At 43.0% G+C, this 17,285-nt stretch overlaps 1 protein-coding gene across 2 annotated transcripts in view; it reads left to right on the forward strand.

The window, feature by feature from the left end:
* ZDHHC8 (zinc finger DHHC-type palmitoyltransferase 8) overlaps nt 1-17,285 on the forward strand; it is a 72,994-nt gene that overhangs the window by 42,830 nt on the left and 12,879 nt on the right. For both annotated transcript variants that reach the window (XM_032229210.1, XM_032229211.1), the window contains exons 2-4: nt 9,570-9,691; nt 13,832-13,989; nt 17,105-17,277. In XM_032229210.1, coding sequence (XP_032085101.1) covers nt 9,570-9,691; nt 13,832-13,989; nt 17,105-17,277 — 453 coding nt within the window. The remainder of the gene's footprint in view (nt 1-9,569; nt 9,692-13,831; nt 13,990-17,104; nt 17,278-17,285) is intronic.

Raw genomic sequence — 17,285 nt, forward strand, 5'->3', positions numbered from 1 at the left:
AGTATGAATCCTGCTCCACTGCCTGCTTCTCGCAAAGTCCCAGGCCATCTTGTGACTAGTTTCTCATTTTGACTTAGTCATATTGTGTGAACAAGAAATGAACTATGGTTGGTGGCTTATTGCAATGAGCGAACTCATCTCGCTGCAGTTTAATCAAAAAATTATGACTATTTAGAACTATAGATATAAATCTAGAACTTTATTTTAATGTGAGGCAGGGGTGCGGTGTTCTGCTTTCTCACTTCGGTACTAAGCCATGACGCTTGGAGCATGGCTCAACATGTTCTATCGATGTGATTAAGAGATTAGCAAAAGTATTAAGCGTGCTTATCCTCTACTTTTTCTGACTTCTTTTTATATGTCTGGTTGCAACTTGGTCAGAAAACTTGCTGACATGTGACCGAATTCACAACATCTTCTTTTTCTGGAATGAAGACAACATGAAAAGCAGAAACCATCTCATATAAATTCTCTTCTTCTTCTTCTTCTTCTTCTTCTTCTTCTTCTTCTTCTTCTTCTTCTTCTTCTTCTTCTTCTTCTTCTTCTTCTTCATCTTCTTCTCCTTCTCCTCCTCCTCCTCCTCCTCCTTCTTCCTCCTCCTCCTCCTTCTCCTTTTTCCTCCTCCTCCTCCTTTTCTTCTTCCTTCTTTTTCTTTTCTTCTTCTCCTCCTCCTCCTCTTCTCTTCCTCCTGTTACTTCTCCTTCTTCTTCTCCTTCTCCTCCTCCTCTTCTTCTCCTCCTCCTCTTCTTCTTTCTCCTCCTCCTCTTCCTCCTCCTCCTCTTCTTCTTCTGCTTCTTCTTGTTGTTGTCCCTTCTCCCCCTCCTCCTCCTTTTTCTCCCTTCATTTTATCTTCCTCCTCCTCCCTCCTCCTCCCTTCGTCGTCGTCTTCTTTTCCTCCTCCTTCTTTTTCTCCCTTCATCTTCTTTTTCTCCCTTCATCTCCTCCTCCTCCTCCTCCTCCTCCTCCTCCTCCTCCTCCTCCTCCTCCTTTTCCTTTTATTGTACCGGCTCCTTTGTGGTGTGGAGTGTGATGTATGCCAACACAAGCTACCCTCTAACATAGCACTTTGTATAAGCCTAATTCCTTTTGATTCTGGTAGCAATCCCAGCCTCTACCTATAAGCACTGTGATGGCCATTCGGCCAATCTACATTTCTAGGTTTTTTCACAGCTTGTCATACCTAATAGAATCACGGTTGGCAATCCAGCCCATGTTTCTCCTGTGGTCACTCTCTGGGATGAATAGTGTAACTGTTGTGTGACACCTAAGTAGCTCCTTTGTTTCGCCATGAATCAAAATGCTGTAGTGTTCCCTTGAGTCATGGCTGCAAGGTTTAATTGTTTCCACTGAACCTTTGGAAGGAAGGTAGTTTCAATTAAGATTTAACGTCTTCGTTTCCTGCACCAGACCCCGGGAGCAGAAGAAGCTAATAAGCCAGAACAGCTTATAAAAAGAGAGCGAGAAAGGGGGGGGGAGACAGAGAGAGAAAGAGAAACAGAGAAAGAGAGAGGGAGGGAGAAAGGGAGAGAGGGAAAGAAAAGGAGGAAGGGAGAGGGAAAGGGAGAAAGGGAAAGAGAGAGGGAGGAAGGGAGAGAGAGTAGGAGGAGGGAAGGAGGGAAAAGGGAGAAAGGGAGGGGAGAGAGAAAGAGAAAGAGGGAGGGGGAGGGACGGAGAGAAGGAGAGAAAGAAGGTGGGAGGGAGGGAGAAAGAAAGAGGTATACAACATTACCTTTAATATTTTGCTCCCTCCATTCCCCTGATTATTAATGCTGGTGGTACAGCAATGCTCCTTGCACATGATTTATAATGAAAAGAGGGAAATGATTAATACCAGGCTGGAGCAATACACTCAGAGATGGCTATAAGAGAGATCTGAAGGAACATGTGGATTAATCTTGCATCCTTTTGAAGTTGTATTGCTTCTTTCTTTTTCTTCTTTCCTTCCTTCCCCTTTCTTCCTTTCCCCTCTACTTTTCTCCTTCCTTCCTATCTATCCATCCATCCATCCACCTATACGTCTTCTATTATGTCTGTCTTAATGTATTGATCTATATGTCTGTCTGTCTATCTGTCTGTCTATTTCACCTTTATTACTTTTACAAATAACTCAAGGCAGTGAACGTGTGTATACTCCTTTCTCTTCTTTTCCCCATAACTATAGCCCTGTGAGGCGAGTTGGTCTGAGAGAGAGAGTGCCCCAGAGTCACCCAGCCAGCTTTCATTCGTAAGACAGGACTTGAACTCACTATTCTATTCTATTCTATTCTATTCTATTCTATTCTATTCTATTCTATTCCATTCCATTCCATTCCATTCCATTCCATTCCATTCTATTCCAGTGCAGTCCAGTCCAGTCCATTTTATCCCTATCCCTATCCTATCCTATGCCAGGCCAGGCCAGGCCATTTTATCCCTACCCCTATACCTGTCCCTATTCTATCCCTATCCCTATCCCCATCCCTATCCCATCCTATTCCAGGCCAGGCCAGTCCATTTTACCCCTATCCCTGTCCCTATCCTATCCTATCCTATCCTATCCTATCCTACTCCAGTCCAGTCCAGTCCAGTCCATTTTATCCCTATCCCTATCCCTATCCTAGTCCAGTCCAGTCCATTTTATCCCTGTCCCTGTCCCTGTCCCTATCCTTATCCCTATCCCTATCCCTATTCTGTTTTATTCTATTCTATTCTATCCTGGATCAACCAACCACTCACTTATTATTTTTATGTGACAGAAGGCTCAAATTTTTAGTTACATGTCCTGTAGCTTTCATGCTAATATTGATTTGATTCTTACTGACCCGGAATTCAGTAGGAATAAAATCCAATCTCTTCGGGATTGATTCCATCTCTCTTTGGTCACTGTTGGGAGATGAGCCACCGTAAATATGAATTACATATTTAAATAAATTATTTCAGAGGGCACAGCTGCAAAGTCATGGAGAAAATGGTGTGCACAATTGAGCCATATTGTAAGGTTTAAATGAAGAAACCATATAGTAATTTGGGATCAGGACAAACTATCATTCGAGGCTAGTAATTGGGACCAGAATATTAAACTTGAGCAATCGATCATGTTAAACCCAGTTGGGATATTTGGGAGCTGCAACCTATTCACATCTGCAGGTATTTTCCTTGTAGTTACAGACTAGTTTATCATTTAGATTCAAAACAGTGGGCTATTGTTGTTATTATTTTTATTAGAATTGCAGCCAAATAATAGTGCTGACTTTCCGTTTTTCATTTGAAATTGACTCAGTCCAAAAAGCCGACAATCTGTTTCCTAAGTACAAAGGAAAGTTTTTATGGTGGAACTGGTGTGTCTAATTAATGCACGCGCGCACACACAAACACACACACACTATTCAAAACTTGGCGGAGAGAAATTAACAGCTCCCCTGTTGTTCTGAGGAATCTTGGTTGATAGCTGCAATCACAATTCTTCTTATCGTTTCTGTGAGCAATTGTGTCTCGCATGGCAAGATGGTTTCCCCAGAGGAGAAATTTCCAAAGAAATTGAGGATAGAAGCGACACCTTGAAGTGTAGAATATAATAGAATAGAAGAACAGAGTCGGAAGGGACCTTTGAGGTCTTCTAGTCCAACCCCCTGCTTAGGCAGGAAACTCTACACCTCTTCAGACAAATGGTTATCCAACATCTTCTTAAAAACTCCCACTGTTGGAGCATTCACAACTTCTGGAGGCAAGTTGTTCCACAGATTAATTGTCCTCACTGTCAGGAAATGTCTCCTCAGTTCTAGGTTGCTTCTCTCCTTGATTAGTTTCTACCCATTGCTTCTTGTCCTGCTTTCAGGTGCTTTGGAGAATAGCTTGGCTCCCTCTTCTTTGTGGCAGCCCCTGAGATATCAGAACACTGCTATCATGTCTCCCCTAGTCCTTCTTTTCATTAAACTAGACATACCCAGTTCCTGCATAGGCCCTTCAACCACCACTCAAAAGAGTTTTGAAGGTGACGCTTGGCTGAAGAATTCTGGAACTTGAAGTCCACAAATCTTAAAGTTACCCTGGTTGGATAGCCCTCTCTAGAGGGTGGGGGAAATGACCAGAAAGATATGGATAGGTTTAATCCAACCCATCCCATACTCAATTCGGTATAACAGCTCTATGATTGAGTTCATCCATTTACTTTAATCCTGGCTGCATAATCCATAACAAGGGTATAGAGAATAGAATAGAATAGAATAGAAATATGAAAGAATAGAATAGAAATATGAAAGAATAGAATAGAATAGAATAGAATAGAAATATGAAAGAATAGAATAGAAATATGAAAGAATAGAATAGAATAGAAATAAGAAAGAATAGTATAGAATAGAAATATGAAAAAATGGAATAGAATAGAAATAAGAAAGAATAGAATAGAATAGAAATAAGAAACAATAGAATAGAAATATGAAAGAATAGAATAGAATAGAAATAAAGAATGGAATAAAATGGAATAGAATAGAGAATAGAATGAAATAGAATAGAATATAGAATAGAATATAATAGAAATATGAAAGAATAGTATAGAGAATAAAATAGAATAGAGAATAGAAATATGAAAGAATAGAATAGAGTAGGAATAGGGAGATAGAATAGAGAATAAAATAGAATAGAAATATGAAAGAGTAGAATAGAATAGAGAGAATAGAATAGAGAATAGAATAGAATAGAATAGAAATATGAAAGAATAGAGTAGAGTAGAATAGAATAGAATAGAGAACAGAATAGAGAATAGAATAGAGAAGAGAAGAGAGAAGAGAATAGAAAGAGGGGGAGAGAGTATGTGTGCCAGAGAGAGTGTGTGAGGGGGGGGGGGAGAGAATGGGATTGGGCCAAAGAATGCCAGCGTTGCAGACAAAATAGACAACATGGCCTGGCATTTAGTCAACACAGAGGTTGGAACACTTCCAATGGTGGGAAGGAAAAGCAAAAATATGTCTCCTTGTCTTGAAAGAACTGTTATGCTTTTCTAATAAGATGTTGGTGGCTACAGAGTAGTTGGAGGCTGATTTCTCCCCCCCCCTTACCCTTCCCCCCCAAAAATCTGATGTTTTGATGAAAACATAGTTTCAGTAGAAGAGAACATGGTTCAACTCTGGGGTCCTTGGTGCTCTCTGAGCTTAGTTATTTCTTGTAAACGTTTCATGACCCAACTAGGCAACACCATCAGTGCTAGAAGGGAGTGAGGGTTTGTGGAGGAGAAGGAGAAGGGGAGGACTAGGAGGAGTACCGTAAGGTCCTTTTGCTCTCTGAGCTTTGTGGTTTTCTTGCAGACATTTCATGACCCAACTAGGTAGCATCATCAGTGATGAAGGGAGTGGGGCTAGCAGAGAGGAGGATGAGAAAGATTGTGGTGTCCTTGGTGCTCTCTGCGCTTGACTGATTTCTCGCAGACATTTCATTATCCAACCAGGTACCATCATCAGTCCTAGTGAGTGAGTGGGGTTTGCTCCCTGTTTATAAGCAGTAGCTTTGCCTTGCTGGCATGGGTGGAGGTATTGTTTTCTCCTTGGTAGTTCCTTGATCGGGTATTATTGTTGTTGTTTTTGCTTTAATAGTTTGTCTTATTCTAGGTATAAAGTTACTGTCAGCTTCTATGATTCCAAGAACAAACACTTCTATAAAATGAAGGATTCTAGCCCTTAAATTGATGGAATGAGATTTTACAATTTACAGGAGCCGAGGTGGCGCAGTGATTAGAGTGCAGTACTGCAGGCTACTTCAGCTGATTGCTAGCTGCAGTTCGGCAGTTCAAATCTCACCGGCTCAAGGTTGACTCAGCCTTCCGTCCTTCCAAGGTGGATAAAATGGGGACCCACATTGTTGGGGGCAAGAGGCTGACTCTGTAAAACCGCTTAGAGAGGGCTGTTAAAACAGTAAGGTAAAGGTAAAGGTTCCCTTTGCACACATGTCCTTATCATTCCTGACTCTGGGGGCGGTGCTCATCTCCGTTTCAAAGCTGAAGAGTCAGCGCTGTCCGAAGACGTCTCCGTGGTCATGTGGCTGGCATGACTCAGTGCCAAAGGGTCCCGGGACGCTGTTACCTTCCCACCAAAGTTGGTTCCTATTTTTCTACTTGCATTTTTTACCTGCTTTCGAACTGCTAGGTTGGCAGAAGCTGGGACAAGTAATGGGCGCTCACTCCGTTATGCGGCACTAAGGATTCGAACCGCCGAACCGCCGACCTTTCTGATCAACAAGCTCAGCGTCTTAGCCACTGAGCCACCGCATCCCAATGAAGCAGTATAAGTGCTATTGCTATTGCTACAAAGGGAGATTTATTTATTTTTAAAGGTTTTGCACATCTTAAGTTTTCTCAATGCTTCGAGAACTTGTAAAAAAAAAAACCAAATTAGACCAGAAACGGCAAAAGGGTGGGGCCCGGGACATCTGGCCAATGCTTAGAATTATTCACTGTGTCCTTTATTTAAACTTTGCTGAACTCATTCAAATATGCTATTTGTTTTACCCTGCAAATCCAATAAGGCGTAGAATAACCCTTGCTTACAATTGTTTCGGATATTCTGATTTTTCGGGTGTAGCCAGCTGCACGAGAAAAGAACATAAAATAAGAAAAGAAAAGAAATAATTAGGACATTCTGCACAATCCAGTCTTGGGTGATTTATTTGTTTCTGCATCTACTAATTTTCTTGCAAATTACTATCCTTTTTGCTTTTCTTTTTTTAAAATCTGTATCCATGCAATTTATATAGTTTGACGGTGATCATTGATTTGTGAATATGCAGTAGTGGCCAAAATTGTCTAAACCTTTTGGGAAAAGTGTATTTTCTAAAACTAGATAATAACACCACTTTTTTTGAGTAGTACCATAAAATTATATATCAATGGAAAGTTACTTTTAATCAAGAACGTAATGCAATAACTTTTATAGAGGATTTGCTATTCGAATAGCAGTTATAAAGAAGAAAAGTGAAACACATAGAAAAAGCAAGATACACAAAAATTATCACCATGTCAGTTAATACTTAGATGGGTAACCTTTAGCATGAATTATGGACCTTACAGCGTCTTCCCATGGTGTGAACCAAGTCTTTTAGCTCTGCAGCTGTTATAATGTGAAGCCAAGATGGAATGATGGCTTTTCTTAACTGGGTTTTATTGCTGGGTATATTTGGCTGTAACTTTTCATAGAATACAGATAATTGAACAAACTTTGTTGCCTTGCATTCTTGATTAAATTATTTTTCCATTGATATATGTTTTTATGGTACTACTCCAAAATAAAATGGTGTTATTAGCCATCAAACCTCAAAAATACATTTTTCCCAAAATGTTTCCACAATTTTGGCCACTACTGTACATTGAATTGATACCTGGATGGGGCCAAATACCACTTATAATTCATGCTTGTGGATTTAAAGTTCATGAAACTATGAACTGAGTTTCCAAAATACAGGTATAGTTCTCGACGTACAACAGTTTGTTTAGGGACCGTTCAAAGTTACAACTGTAGTTGTAGAGACTAATCTGATATTGCATTTAATAACTGCAGCTAGATTGTTGGTGGCGCAATACTGGAAGAAGGAAGATTTGCCAACTATTCAAGAATGGACATTGAAAGTAACAAACCTAGTGAGATGGCCAAAATATCTGCATATCTTACGGACCATTCAAACGAGAGATATAAACTGGAGTGGAAAAGATGGATTGACTATCCTCAAAACAAATATGGGACTAAGAAATTCCAGATAGTTTATGATTAGAGACCAGGGATTATAAATTGTCCAGAGCTAGTCCAGCAAGGAGGAGCTAAAGCTCAATTGAAAGACGTTATTAACTATCTTTTTTGGTTTTCTTTTTTCTAACTGTACCTTAGATTCTCTTTGTTAAAGATTTATATCCTGTATTGGTTTTGGGAAGTCGGGGGGAGGGGGAAGGTTGGGGAGGGGGTTGGGGCGGGAGGGTGGGGTTGGGAACTAAACATTTGTAAAAATTTGTTTTTTTTTTAAATGTTCAATTAAAAAAAAGTTACAACTGCACTGAAAAAAGAGACTTACAACCTCTTTTCACACCGACGACCTTTGTAAGCATCCCTATGGTCATGTAATCAAAATGGCAAGAAAGAAAGGTCGTAAAGAGAGGCAACATTCACTTAACCACTGTCTCACTTAGCAACAGGAATTTTGAGCTCAATTGTGGTCGTAAGTCGAGGACTGCCTGCATGGGCAAAACTTAGTTTAGAATTGTTTCAAACAGGCTACCATTCCTTCTGCAGAAGATTATTGTATGGGTTGCTTAGACTAAAAACCATGGGTTGTCAGTGTATTACGACAGCTAGTCCCTGAGTTACGACCACAACTGAGCCCAAAATTTATGTTACTAAGGTGAAACGTGTGTTAAGTGAGTTTTGACCCGTTTTACGACTTTTCTTGCCACAGTTGTTAAGTGAAGCGCTGCATTTGTTAAGTGAGTCACACCCTTGTTAAGGGAATCTGGATGCCCCAATCGACTTTGCTCGTCGGGTCGCACAAGAAATCACGTGACCCCAGGACACTGCGACCGTCATAATTTGAATTCCATCTGAATTTGGATCATTTTGATCATGGAGAGGCTGCAATGGTCGTAAGTGTGAGAAATGGTCTTAAGTTCCTTTTTCACTGTTGTAACTGTAAACAACGGTTGCAAGTCAAAGGCTGTCGGTATTTTGATCTTCCCCGTCGCTTGTATTGGTGAAGTTTGCTGGTCAACAGTTGGCTTCACTTGTTCCATTTGAATATTCTACCACGGCTGTATTCACACGAAATGTTGAACTTGGTTGAGGAATTCATGGATGTTGTAATTTTGATTCCCCTCTTCACCTTCTGGCCTGGGTCTGGAATTAGCACCATGGGAGCTCCACTGTTTTGACCCAGGCGTCACCAAATCACGAAGCAGACTCCTTGTCCCAACAAAACCCCTTTTTACGAAGCTCATATGAATTCCTCTCGTTCAAAGTCCCGGCAAACAGTCTTTCAAGGGTGAATTTACAACCACTGATAAGTGATAACAACTGATAAGGTCTTTATCAGGCTTGGAGAGCTGCCAGGCCGATATCTTCCAAACGCAACGGCTGTACAAGAAAATACTTGGCAAGGAGTCTCCGAGAGTCACAAACAAATCTTCACACTAATTAAGCGAACTAATTGTCTCCTGCAAACTCCAGTTCCCTTTCAGTCCTCTTTATTCCCCTTGGGAGGGGCCATTTACCATCCACCTGTGCCTTTTTTCCCAAGTCAACCCCTGTTATTTAGCTGTTTCCTTCGTCTGGCAACTGCGCATGCACTTACTGGGAACAGGCTCCAGCTGTTCTTCTGCTTCATTTATGTCTGACTCCGAAGGCAGCTGATAATTGTCAGACGGCTCTGATCCCCTCTCTGCCTCTGACACAGAGTCCTCATCTGAGCCTTCCCCACACTCCAGGTGGCCCAGGTTCCTCCCCAATCTCCTCCCTGTTTGACTCTGCCACCGGCTCTGCTGGCCACTCTAAGAAAGTGGGTGAGAAAGTGTCAGCTGTTGCATTTGACAAATAATGTTCTCGTGTTGTTGTGCTTCTTTCGTCCAGGTGCCCGTGGTTGACCAGAGCCATCTCCCCAGCTGTTCCACTCTACAATGGGCTCGTATTCCTGTTTGTGCTTGCAAACTTCAGTATGGCCACATTTATGGACCCAGGAGTCTTCCCACGAGGTAAATCAGGAATTTCAGAAGTGCGGAAAGGAAGGAAGTCCTATCCTACCATTTCTTGTAAAATTCCTTGGAAAGGCTGATGACGTTGTAGAAACTTCAGGTGTGCAAAAGAACAGGATCCGCACGAGAAAGTTCAATCAAACTATTTCATTGCTAAAAGCCTACACACAGGAATCTTCTCAACTAATCTGCTAAGATTTACATAAGGGTCAACAGCACTCAAGAGACGAACTTTCTTTGTGGCTAGGCCATGGGTGTCAAGGTCAAGGCCCAGGGGCGAGATCTGACCCATGGGGTGCTTAGATCTGCCCTGCGGGGCCACCCTGGAAACAGAGAAGGACCAGCCCGTGGTGCCTCTGGCAGCGAAAATGGAGCTCGAGAGCTCCGTTTTCGCTGGGAGAGGGTTGCAGGAGGCCATTACAGCCTAAAACGGAGTTCGAGAGCCTGTTTTCACTGGCAGGGGATTGCAGGAGGCCATTGCAGCCGAGAATGGAGCTCGAGAGCCCATTTTCACTGGCACAGGGTTGCAGGAGGCCATTGCTCTACATGGGGCTGCCCTTGAAGAGTGTTCGAAGACTTCGGTTAGTCCAGAATGCAGCCGCGCAAGCGATAGTGGGTGTACCTAGGTACACCCACGTTACACCTATCCTCCGTGAGCTGCACTGGATTCCCATTGGTCTCTGGACACGTTTCAAGGTGCTAGTCATTACTTTTAAAGCCCTACATGGTTTAGACCTGGCTACCTGAGAGACCACCTGCTGCCAATTACCTCCCAAAGACCTATTAGATCGCACAGACTAGGCCTCCTCCGGATTCCATCTGCCGGTCAATGTCGGCTGGCGACTCCCCGGGGGAGGGCCTTCTCTGTAGCTGCTCCAGCCCTATGGAACGGTCTCCCCGTAGAGATCCGGACCCTTACTACTCTTCCAGCCTTCCGCAAAGCGATTAAGACCTGGCTCTTCCGGCAGGCCTGGGGCTGTTGATTTATCCAGCCCCATTCTAAGCTATATGGATGTTCTGGAATTTTAATGTCTGTTCTTTTTAATTTTTATATGTTCCCCCTTCCTGCCTTTATCTGTAAGCCGCCCTGAGTCTCTCGAGAGTGGGCGGCATACAAATCCTAATAAACTGCAAACTGCAAACTGCAATTGCAGCCAAAAACAGAACTCAAGAGCCCGTTTTTGCTGGCAGGGGGTTGCAGGAGGCCATTGCAGCCGAAAACGGAGCTCGAGAGCCGTTTTCGCTGGCAGATCACTCGGGCCTCCACAGGCGCTCGCCCCGACATGAGTGTCATTGAGCTGGCCACACCCTCCCTGGCCACACCCACCACGGTGTCACAAGGTGAAGCAAAACCCTGATGTGGCCCTCAATAAAATAGAGTTGGACACCCCTGTTCTAGGCTGATACCCCCTTTCACTCCACCTTTTTCCCCACCTTTTTGAAGGAACTTCTCATTGGGTCCCTTTCACCTGGTTGTCTTTTTACCCTCTGCTGTGTCTTCGTGTCCTGTTATCCTTTAGATGTCCTGGAAACCTATTTTCTAATTTTAATAAGTCCCTTACATTTCCTAATCTCCTTCTTGTTTGTACATGCCAACTTAGTACATGCTCGAGGTCTGAATGTGCTATTCATCCCTTTGGATGCTTTTGTTGTTTTTTTTTTGCACTTTGTTATTGTTGGGGCCAGTGACTCAGAGTCTTGTCAGCTGCGTGGGGGAGTTTGGAGCACGCTCTGCTGGGTTTTGTATTGGCAGATGAACACATAAGCAATCTTGGCAAGTTTGAGTTGGGATTATGCTTTTCATGGGAATAGGGCCCATTGTCTACCCAGGGTGATCAGGCTGGAGAAATATGGCCCGCCTGCTTGGCTTCCCACAACTAAAAGGTTAAAAGCTAGTGGTGGGATGCAACCGATTTAACAGCCGGTTCGGTGAGTGCTTCGTGCACTCTGTGCAACATTAAATCTGTGAAGATTCCAAAAGATGCCCTAATTAATAAAGCCTCAAGACCAAAGTTCAAAAGAAATCCATGTCATTTATTAGGAGCAACATTTAGGAGCATCATCTGCTGGGAAGCCAAATCTGATTTCCGGTTAATGGTGTTTGAACTTTATCTCCTAAGTCTCCCCTCCCCTCAGTCTGTGTCATAAATCACATCCACCAATGAGGTGCTGCAGCAGGCTGTAAACTTTAGGGCCTCACACGCCTGCTGTAGAAATCTGAGATCCGACCCTGGTCAAAGGAATTCTCCCACCCTTCAATGCCAACTTGATAATAGTCACGGATACGCTTTACAAGCTGACACGACCTTTTTAGGCTTCAAAATTTACCTACTATGTTGGTGCCTGTGAGTAAAACAGCCTACGCACAGCAATGTGCTGTGCCACGCAAATCAGCTGAGCTAAAAAACAGGGAAATGTAGGACAGGAAACTCAAGGGGCGTGGCTAAATGCTCACTGGAACTATCAAACCGGCTGAATCCCACTCCTGTTAAAAACAACCAACTGGAACATAATTGGACTGCCCTGCAACCATCCAGGTACATTCCAGGGATATTGATGGTTAGAGCTTGGAGCCAGGCAAAAAAAAAACCTATACTAGTCCTCGGGATACAACCATTGATTTAGTGACTGTTTGAACATCACTGAAAAAAAGGTGATCTTCGCGACCAGCAATGTCAGTTGCTTAGGCTTAAAATAACTTTATTGTCACTTTAAATGTAAGCTAAGCGGCACATATTATAATGAAATTTCATTGTATGCAGCTCTCTAAATACACAATTATGCATATAGCCACATATATTATATGACACAGAGAAACAACACAGCCTAGTTCGGATGTATTCATGTACATGGAGAGAAAAATAAATCTTGCAAATTTACCAGGCAGATGGCATAGGGATCAAAACTGTTATGGAATCTAGTAGTGCTGCTAGGTGATGGGTGGATGGATGGATGGATGGATGGATGGATAAATAGAAATATAGAAATATAGAAAGATAGATAGATAGATAGATAGATAGATAGGTAGGTAGGTAGGTAGGTAGGTAGGTAGGTAGGTAGGTAGATAGATGATAGATAGATAGATAGATAGATAGATAGATAGATAGATAGATAGATAGTGCGAGCTTTGGATGGATGGATGGATGGATGGATAGAGATAGAATGATAAAATGATAAAGAGATTAGAGAGAGGGAAAGGGAAAGGATGGATAGAGTGAGGATGGATAAATGATAGATGGATAGATAGATGGATGAATGGATAGAATGATAAAATGATAAAGAGATTAGAGAGAGGGAAAGGGAAAGGATAGATGGAGTGTGGATGGATAGATGATGGATGGATAGATAGATAGATAGATATGGATGGATGGATAAGTAGATATAGATAGATAGATAGATAAATAGATAGATGTAGGTAGGTAGGTAAGTAGGTAGGTAGGTAGGTAGGTAGATAGATAAATAGATAGATAGATAGATAGATAGATAGATAGATAGATAGATAGATAGATAGATAGATAGATAGATATAGAACGATAGAGAGGTTAGAGAGCAGGAAAGGGAAAGATGGATGGAAGATGTAGAAGATAGACTTTGAATAACTTTATTGTGACTTTGAATGTACACTAATCGGCATACATTAAAATGAAATATTGCATACAGCTCTCACAGGGTCACCACCTCCAATAGACACTAAATAACCATGACAATATATAAATACAAAATTATGCATATACCCACCTATATTATATGACACAGAGAAACAACACAGCCTAGTCCGGATGTATACATGTAAACGGTGAGAAAAAAACCAAATCTTGTGAGTTTCCCAGACGGATGGCTTAGGGTACAAAGCTATTCCACTCCCGCTAGAAATACTTTGAAAACCTCCTCCTGGATGGGAGCAACCGAAACAGACCATAAAGTGAGTGCGTGGGATTCACTTAACAACCGTGTGGCTAACTGAAAAACTCGCAGCGATTGGCTTCCCAACTAAAGCCCAGAAAGGTGACAAAATGGGGCAAAACTCAACAAAGAGTTTTTGTTAGCCACGAAAATTTTGGGCTGTTTGTAAAGACGAGGAGTACGAGAATGTTTGTGTCTCATTGAACTGTTTCTTTGTGTCATCCGAACCCCGAGCAGCCGACGAAGACGAGGATAAAGATGACGACTTCCGAGCTCCGCTCTATAAGAACGTGGAGATCAAAGGCATCCAAGTTCGGATGAAATGGTGCGCCACTTGCCACTTCTACCGCCCTCCGCGTTGCTCCCACTGCAGCGTTTGCGACAACTGCGTTGAGGTAAGGACACACGCAATTTTCCTTTACGGGCAGAGTTATAAACTTGCCATAGAAAATATAACTCAACACGATCCCTTGAATTATTGATTTTATAGTAAAGGCAATACAGTTCAACAGATTAACAGAGTTGAAGGGACCTTGAAGGTCATCTTGTCCAACCCTCCTTGCCTTTAATCACCTTGCAGTCCAAGGGACTTGCAGGAGTCTTCTCCAGCACCAGAGTTCAAAGGCCTCCATTCTTTGGCGCTCAGCTTCCTTATGGTCCAAATTTCACAGCCATCCATCTCAACTGGGGAAACCACAGCCTTGACTAGGTGCACTTTTGTTGGCAGGGTGATGTCTCTGCTTTTTAGTAGGCTGTCTAGATTTGCCATAGCTTTTCTCCCTAGGAGCAAGCGTCTTTTGATTCCTTGGGTGCCATCCCCCTCTGCAATGATCTTGGAGCCCAGGAAAATAAACTCTGTCCTGACCTCCATTTCTTCCGCATGTCACTGCCCCTTCATTTAATAACCAAGAAAGAAAGCACTCAACTCCATATTGCAGAATTAAGTGTACTTTTACTGGCTACAAACGATTAGAAGCAAAGCAAAGCTGAATCTGAATAAAAAGGCGTGAAAGCAATAGATATCAATACAAGATTCATTCCCCTCCCCTTGGTACCCCAGTACATAGTCCAATCATATTTCACCCAACTGTCAGGTGGGAGACATCTTCAAAAATCATCATCAGGATGGAATGCTGGACAGTTGGCCTCGGCGGGAAACTCCCTTCCTTCCACATGCGCAAAGAGATGGTGAGAATAACTCCCTAATAAACAGTCCTCCAGTACAGAATGATTCCCTTCCCAAATACCATGCCCTCCCTCCCCGTTTCAATGGCAGCCGAAAAGCAGTAGCGAAGCAGAGGCTGACATCCGGCCCTCCTCCAGAAAAGGACGGTCACGCCTGCAGAAAGGCGCCAGGAATTGAGCGGGCCGGATGCCACGATCTTAGTTTTCTTAATGTTGAGTTTCAAGCCAGCTTTTGTACTCTCCTTCTTCACCCGCATCAAGAGGCTCTTAGTTCCTCCTCACTTTCTGCCATTAGAGTGGCATCATCTACATATCTGAGGTTGTTGATATTTCTCAATCTTAATTCCAATTTTTGATTCATTTAGTCCCGCCTTTCTCATTATGTGCTTTGCATATAAGTTCAATAGGCAGGGCGACAGTATACAGCTGTGATGGCAAACCTATAGCACATGTGCCGGAAGTGGCATGTGGAGTCATGTCGCCTGGCATATGTGGCATCGCCTATTCCTCTTCCAGATTTCTGGCACGCAGGTGCACATGGTGATCAGCTGTCTTTTGTGTGAGTGGCAGTACCAGAAACCGAAAGAGCTGCTCTTCTGTTTTCTGGTGTGAGCATGCATGTCGGGCAGCTGATCGGTGTGTTTACATGCGTGGCAGTAGCCAGAAGACTTGCTGGGCCGTGCCAGAAACCAGAAATTCGTTTTCTGGTGCGTGCGTGCCCCCTGGGCAGCTCCTCTTCCTGGTCCTGGCTCAGACGTAAAAAGTGCTCGCACGCAAATCGCTTGTGCACATGCAAAGTGGTCCCCTTTTGGCACTCGTTGCCCCGCGCGCACCCCTGCGCTCCCTTTTTGGTACTCAGTGCCAAAAAGGTTCACTATCACCAGTATAACAGCCTTGTCGGACTCCTTTCCCGATTTTGAACCAATCAGTGGTTCCGTGTCCATTTCTCACTGTTGCTTCTTGACCCGCATAAAGATTCTCAAGAGACAAATAAGATGGTCTAGGATTCTATGTTGTGCGTTAAATTAGATGCCTTCATTCTACTCGCCGGATATTTAAGCCACGAAGCAAAGCCAGACCATAATGATCCCAGTTGCAAACGCACAAATATCTTATTCTTAAGCGAGGTACTTCTTTCCTTTTTCAACATCTGGCACCTTCTAAGTTTCTTTTTCTCCGCGAGACCCTGTTGACCACCTTGGCATTCTTTGAAAACCGTTTTCTGACATCGTCGGTTGTGCAGTTAAAAAAAAAGGAGATGAGAATCAACTCCGCGCAGAGAAATTCATTAAAAGGAGTCAGCCGGAGCAGAACATAAAACGCATCCCTCTTCATTAGAGGGATGGCTGGGGTGAAGGTTAGCGAGGAGAATTTATTGGCTGAGAAGACAATAGGATTTTATGTCATGGTAGTCGTAGTGTTTTATTGAGCAGGTGGTTTATTACCAGGAAATCCTTTTTGTCTTTGTCACACATCTATCCCTTAAATTCTCTCTCTCTCCCCCCCTCTCTCTCTGTCTTTCTCTTTTTTTCTCTCTCTCTCTGTCTCTCTGTCTCTCTCTGTCTTTCTCTTCTTTTTCTCTCTCTGTGTGTGTGTGTGTGTCTCTCTGCCTCTCTCTCTCTCTTTCTCCCTCTGTCCTTGTCTTTCTCTGTCTCTCTTTCTGTGTGTCTTTCTCTCTCTGTGTCTGTGTCTCTCTTTCTCTCTCTCTGTGTGTCTCTCTCTGTCTTTCTCTCTGTGTGTCTCTGTCTCTCTCTGTCTTTCTCTCTGTCTCTCTCTGTTTTTCTGTCTCTGTCTTTCTCTCTCTTTCTCTCTTTTTCTGTCTTTCTCTGTTTCTGTCTCTGTCTCTGTCTGTCTCTCTCTGTCTTTCTGTGTGTGTGTGTATGTGTCTCTGCCTCTCTCTCTTTCTCCCTCTGTCCCTGTCTTTCTCTGTCTCTCTCTTTGTCTTTCTCTCTGTGTGTCTCTCTCTGTCTTTCTCTCTGTCTCTCTCTGTCTCTGTCTTTCTGTCTCTCTCTGTCTCTCTCTGTCTTTCTCTGTCTTTCTCTCTCTCTCTGTCTTTCTCTCTCTCTCTGTCTTTCTCTGTCTGCCTCTGTCTCTGTCTCTCTCTCTGCCTGACAATTTGATAGCTGCTTTAGTTTGGCAAGATTCTGTCTATAGCTGAGGAACAACAAAGGACTTTGCTCAGAAGTAACTCCATGTGTCTTTCCCAGCTCTTGGAAGCCCGACAGGTTGATAATGTTGTGATTGTTATTATTATGTTTCTCATTATTCCTGTGTACACCAAGTTATGCCTGCATTATTACACTGTCTCTCCTGTTGTTTCACCAGGATTTTGATCATCACTGCCCTTGGGTTAATAACTGTATCGGAAGACGAAACTACCGCTACTTTTTCCTCTTCTTGCTGTCTTTAAGTGCCCACATGGTCAGCGTATTCACCTTCGGGCTTATCTATGTCTTACATCACGCTGAGAAAGTGGGTGTGGCCCACACCGCCGTTACGTATCCTC

The sequence above is a fragment of the Thamnophis elegans genome, chromosome 13, assembly GCF_009769535.1.
Source record: "Thamnophis elegans isolate rThaEle1 chromosome 13, rThaEle1.pri, whole genome shotgun sequence".
NCBI classification, from domain to species: domain Eukaryota; kingdom Metazoa; phylum Chordata; class Lepidosauria; order Squamata; family Colubridae; genus Thamnophis; species Thamnophis elegans.